Genomic DNA, 6,103 nt, shown 5'->3' with positions numbered 1-6,103 from the left:
CAAACCCACCAGCCACTCCTCGGAAGGAAGGTTGGGCAATCTACTTCCCTAGTGATACTGCCTCAGCAACCCAAGGTGGGGTCGCTATGAGTCAAGCTCGACTTGATGGCACATAACAACAACAACAACAAAAACAATGCAGAGCACTTCTTAATTTCCATGATCTACTCACTGGACCCTACTAACCTTTCTGACAATCGTTACAACTATTATTTCTATTGCAGTTCTTTGAACATCTGATACTACTTGCAAATACTACAGGGCTGTCCACAAGAACTTCCTGCAATGATGGAAATGTTCCCTATCTGTGCTTTCGAATATGGCGGTCACTACCTATTGACAGGGAGCTCTGGTGGCATAGTGCCTAAGGCAATAGACTGCTAACCAGAAGACTGGTGGTTCAAACCCACCAGGCACTACTTGGAAGGAAGGTTGGGCAATCTACTTCTGTAGTGATACTGCCTCGGGAACCCAAGGAGGGGTCACTATGAGTCAGATATGACGTGATGGCAGTAAAGAACATCATCAACTATTGACATAAGAGATCTGGTGGTACAGTGGTCAAAGCATTCAGCTGCTAAGCAAAAGGTCAGCAGTTCAAACCCACCAACCACTCCACAGAAGACAAATAAGGCCATCTGCTTCTGTAAATATTTACAGCCTTGACAACCCTATTGGCAGTTCTACTCTGTCTTACAGTAGCTCTGGTAGCATAGTGCCTAAGGCACTTGACTGCTAACCAGAAGCCTGGTGCTTCAAACCCACCAGCCACTCCTCAGAAGGAAGATGGGGCAATCAATCTACTACCATGCTGATACTGCCTCGGAAACCCAAGGAGGGGTCGCTATGAGTCAGTTCCAACTCGACTGCACATAACACCACCACCACTACTCTGTCTTACAGGCTCTCTATGCATTGGATTTGACTCAATGGCAGTGGGTAGCTACTGACATGGGGCTAGTGCCACTGAGGAACTGAACTGTTTAATTTAAATTGGAATAACCATATGTGGTGAATGGCTACTCTAATGGATAAAGCCAAGCTTTCCAAATTTCAATTTCCTTCATTACATTCTGCAAATAATCCAACCTGTGACTGCTGGAGGTTGGTGGCCTGCCTCTCATTTATTATCTTGGAAGACTTTCTTCCTTGAAGGCTTTAAGGCAAATTTTGTATCACCCCATACTATCAAAAGTCTCTTAATATTGCTTACCTACACACATGAAGTTAATGGGTCTGGCAAAAACTCCCCAGCGTGCTCTAACTCTTCACAACCCAGTCCAGCATATGAGCCCCTTCACTTGGACCTCAAACCTCCTTGCAGTCCTGCCATCCACTGCACAAATCACTGGAGTTTCTTCAACCAAAGGCTCCCCCCACCCACTTTTCCTCAACTCATTCCCACTTGAACTGCTCTGGAACACGCTGTTGGGCCCTTCCCTTTTATCTACACACAACCATTTATTCAGTGTGGGCTTTGTGCTGAGCAGATCACCAGGCCCTTCGTTCACATTTCACACCTGAAACAGCTAGTTCTCAAAAAAGGGAGACTGAGGCTTGGGTTCGGACAATCAAAAAAGGAGCTTTACCACTGCACCACCAGAGAGCCCTGACACCACCTAGCAGCCTCCCTATCATACAAAACCAAAGCCAACCTCACAGCTACCGAGTCAATTCCAACTCACAGCAACACCCACTGGAAATCTGAGGCAGTAAATCTCTTCGGAAGGACATTGTACCATCTTCCCTCTGTGGAGTGGCTGGTGGGTTTGACCACCAACTTCTAGTTAGCAGTCAAATGCCACCAGAGCTCCTTCCCTATCATATAGATGGGCCAATAATGTGTTGATGGTTGGTTCCCCTACCAGTCTGTAGGGGAGTCCAGTTCCTTCGGTCCAATTTCTCTCTGTCAAGGTGCTTAAATCCAACTTTATGAAACCTTAACATAAGGGTGTGTAGTTTGTTAAAAATATATGCCTGACTCAATTTCTGAAATAGCTTTTCATGACCTTTTCAAACTTCCTAGGTGTAGAAACTACAATTTGGGTATAATACTCAAATTCCCTGAGGGAGAAGGGTCTCTGGCTTATTTTTTTCTCAAATGCTTGAATGTGAGTTAATCACCTGGGTAAGAAGAAACTATCTGCTCCTCTACAAAAAGATGTTATGAAAAACAAAATATCCAAATAATCACACTTAAACTCACAGAAAAATCTCACTATTTCTTAGCCTTCCTATTTGGGCATTCCATGGCTGTCTGCCACCTCAGGGGACCTAGAGCAAGCACCACAGGAGGGATTCCAGAAAGATTCCAAAGCATCATGGATGGGTGGGCATCTGTCAAATTATACACAGGGAGATATGGGGCTAGATAATAGAGGATCCTGAAACCTAGTTTTCTCCACACTATCTTACTACTTCCTCACATTCTAAGGTTGTGTTGTTATCATTTAAAGAGGGAAAAAGTGCAGTCTGTATTCAGAGCTTCAGTCCACTGAAAAGATGACATTTTTAAAGTATCATGAGATGCAAACAACCACAGACGGAAATATGCTCAAGAAGGAATCACGAAACCTGCTTATGACCCAAGCAGGACACTGATTTGACAGTGGTTCCCCAAACTCTCCTACACATTGACTCATGGGGAAGATTTAGAAATCCCAGTGTCTCTCAAACCACATACCAATTACATCAGAATGTCTGAGGGTGGGACCCCTGGATGATTCTAATACAGACCCAAGTTTGGGACCACAGCTGTAAGGTAACCCGGAGTAGTGGGGACTGCATTCAAACTGGGCAATGCAGGCCAGGTATGGAATTCAAATTCAAACTGTGAAACATCCAGTCAAAGTCTCTGGGTGGTGAAAATGGTGAAGTGCTTAGCTACTAGCTGAAAGGTTGGTGGTTTGAACCCACTCAGAGACACCTCAAAAGACAGACCTCGTGATCTACTTCTGAAAGATCACAGACTTGAAAACCCCACAGAGCACAGCCCTCCGCTGACGCACTTGAAGTCACTGTGAGTTGGAATCGAATCAATGGCAACTGACAGCAACAACAACAAACATTTGGTCAAATGAGGGCAGTGCCCAGGCATATCTAGCCAACCACACTGGCTATGCCCAATTTTGATCTACCAAATTCACCTGGCTTTCTTCCAAGGTGTCTAAGGCTCTCTTCCAGCTTTTCTTCCCTGACCATTTAAATAGTTCCTTTATAACATTGTGGGAGAAAGATGAGGTGGTCTGCTTCTGTAAAGATTTACAGCCGTGGAAACTCTCTGGGCAGTTCCACTCTGTCCTAGAGGTTTGTTATTAGTTGGAATCGACTGAGAAGCAGTGGGTTTGGTTTGTTGAGGGATGTGTGCTGGCACTGACTGGATCATTTCTTTTTGTCATTTACAGTACCTCATGATATCACATCTTCAATAAGCATTGTCCTAGGGGAGAATCTCTAGGACCCTTGACTGAAGGTGGAAGCCCAGCGCAGCATGGTGCTGATTTCTACCAGGCTTTCTAGAGCCTTCTGGGGTTCATTTTTACTTTAATTTTTGGGGGGGTTTAGAGATTCCTACACTACTCAAACCAAAACACCACTGCCAGTGATCAATCCTGACTCACAGTGACCCTATATGATGAGAAGAACTGCCCCGGAGGGTTTCCAAGGTTATATATCTTTACAGAAGGACGCTGCCTCATCTTTCTCCCAAGGAGCAGGTGGTGGGTTTATACTGCCGACTTTCTGGATGGCAGCCCATCACTTAACCACAATGCCACCAGGGCTCCTCTGAACTACTACAAAAGGAAAATTCATTTTTCACTGGACCAGACACCTTGGGATTCAAACCATCTGTTATGGAATGACACGTGTCCACCCAAAAATGTATATGTGGTGTAATCCCATCTGGGAATAGCTGTCTTTGTTATGTTCATGTTACGCATCAGTGTAGGATTTTTGAGACATAAGCAAGCAAGCAGAAGGGGAAGAAACACAGGACAGGAATGAACTAAGGAACAGGAGATGGAAAGAGACAAGAAACTTCCCACATGGCCAGTGGAGAAAGCACCTTCCTTGACAGCCAGCAGCCTGAATTTGGATTTCTAGCCTCCTAAACTAAGAAAAAGTAACCCACCTATAGTATCTTTGTTACAGCCCCACTAAAAAACCATCCCAGGAACCATGTGTCCTTTTTGCTTCCCTGACCCCATGGGGAAGTGTTGTTGCTCCCCTTTGACTTAGGTGACAGGCCTGGTTGGGTCTCTGCTTTATATAGTTGCAGCTCCCTGGAATCAGACCACCATCTCCTTTCTGCTTCATATTATCCAGTATTTCTGTGTGTTCATGCATTTTGTCTTATTCTGATGTGATGGGCTTATCAGCTCAGTCTACCCTCCACTAGACCAACAGGTTTATCTTGATCCTCTACTCATCCTAAGAAGCCACTACTCGGGGACTGCACTGCCATTTCAATGGCTTTACCAATTAAACAAATAAAAAAAGCAATTCGGGGGTGGACTTACCGCTTGACCCTCCTGGTACTGTCCTGACTCAGTTCTTTCATTCTTTCCTCTACTTTGTTCAAAAGCTACAGTTAAAAGAAGACAAAAGTCAATGGGCTTATATAATAGGCTGAGTTGAAGAGCTAAATTACAGACCAGAAGATTGAGGTCATGTTGACAGAGCTGTGCAGACAATGGCAGAGACCCAAATATACCTGTGGCCCCTCCCTTCAGTGGCCTCCAGGCCTGGCCCAGGTTCACACTCCCACACCAACTTCCCTCTCCTTGGTGCTGACCTTGCATTAGTCTAAACTAACAAAAACAGTGGGGAAGGGGGAGGCTAAGGGATAATGCAGATACAAAACCCTGGTTACATGCTTCAAAGGGGATGAACCTTGAATACATTATGCTGAGTGAAGTAAGTGAGAGACAAAGGGACAAATAGTGTATGATTCCACTTATATGAGGTGCCTGGAACAGGCAAAGTCATAGAGACAGAAAGTAGGTTAGTAGTGGCCAGGGACTAGTGGGAAGGTGGAAAGGAAATACAACACTCTAATTGAGTATAAACTTTCTGTTTCGGATGAGAAAATAACTTCTGGAAATAGACAGCAGTGATGGTTATAACAACACTGGGAATGTACTTGAATTGTACACTCAAAAATGGTTAAAATGGTAAATTTTGTTATATATTTTACAGTAAAAAAATTTTAAAAACACTAATGACTTAAAAATTAAATCCTAGTTAAAAGGTTTTCTATTCCCTCCAGTGGCAAGTAAAACCAATACTCAGGGCTCCTAATAATAACCTCCCTCCGGGGGACGGCTATTTGTCTTCTATAACCACTCATCTGCAGGGACAAAAGGTTAAAATTTGTTAAGGGGAAGTCAGCAATTAAGGAAAAGAATGTAAAGGGCATTATTAAACTAAGCGGATTTGAAGACCCTTAAACCTGGGTCAATAAAATAAAAAACCGACACTGTCGATTTCTTTGTTGCCTTGCACGTCACTGTCGTAACTCTGGAGGTCCAGCAACACCAATCCGTGAGGATAAATTCTCAAGCTGGCAAAGCTATAAAGGAAAGCATATTTCTAAAATTAGGAACTGTTACATGGCACTCATAACAAAAACACTACCACCCCCATTATAAGAAACAACCAACAATACCCTCTGTTGGCCTTAAATTATATCGTTAAAACCCTTTTGATTTCTTACCAGGGAATCTTCTTAGGGAAAATGACCATAACAATCATTTGTGAAAGGTTCAGAGGGAGCCGTCAAATGACAAATTCTTCAAAACAAATTCTTAGGCCCAGAAAGTGATTAAGTAGCAGGTTAGGAATATGATGGTTAAAAAGGTAATTCTGCCAGGTTCTGGTGGCACGGTGCCTAAGGCATTTGACTGGTAACCAGAAGGCTGGTGGTTCAAAATGACCAGCCATTCCTCGGAAGTAAGATTGGGCGATCTACTTCCAATAATATTTTACTGCCTCAGAAACCCAATGGAGGCCGGCCATTATGAGTCAGAATGAACACAATGGCAGTGGATTGGTTGGTTAAGAGAGGGAGGGAAGAAGAAGGAAAGAGCAAACTGGTCCTTCC

The 6,103-nt window shown here is 43.8% G+C and overlaps 1 protein-coding gene across 1 annotated transcript in view; it reads right to left on the bottom strand.

Moving 5' to 3' along the window:
• Positions 1-6,103, bottom strand: part of LOC103213047 (spermine synthase) — a gene marked incomplete at its 5' end in the record, with an annotated part of 46,350 nt that overhangs the window by 29,999 nt on the left and 10,248 nt on the right. The window contains 2 exons of the mRNA XM_007958945.1: positions 4,521-4,585; positions 5,479-5,572. Of these exons, the coding sequence (XP_007957136.1) occupies positions 4,521-4,585; positions 5,479-5,572 (159 nt within the window). The remainder of the gene's footprint in view (positions 1-4,520; positions 4,586-5,478; positions 5,573-6,103) is intronic.

Source organism: Orycteropus afer, unplaced genomic scaffold (genome assembly GCF_000298275.1).
Source record: "Orycteropus afer afer isolate SDZICR_OR568_19922 unplaced genomic scaffold, OryAfe1.0 scaffold01227, whole genome shotgun sequence".
Taxonomy (NCBI): domain Eukaryota; kingdom Metazoa; phylum Chordata; class Mammalia; order Tubulidentata; family Orycteropodidae; genus Orycteropus; species Orycteropus afer.
This window is presented reverse-complemented; position numbering and strand designations above follow the sequence as displayed.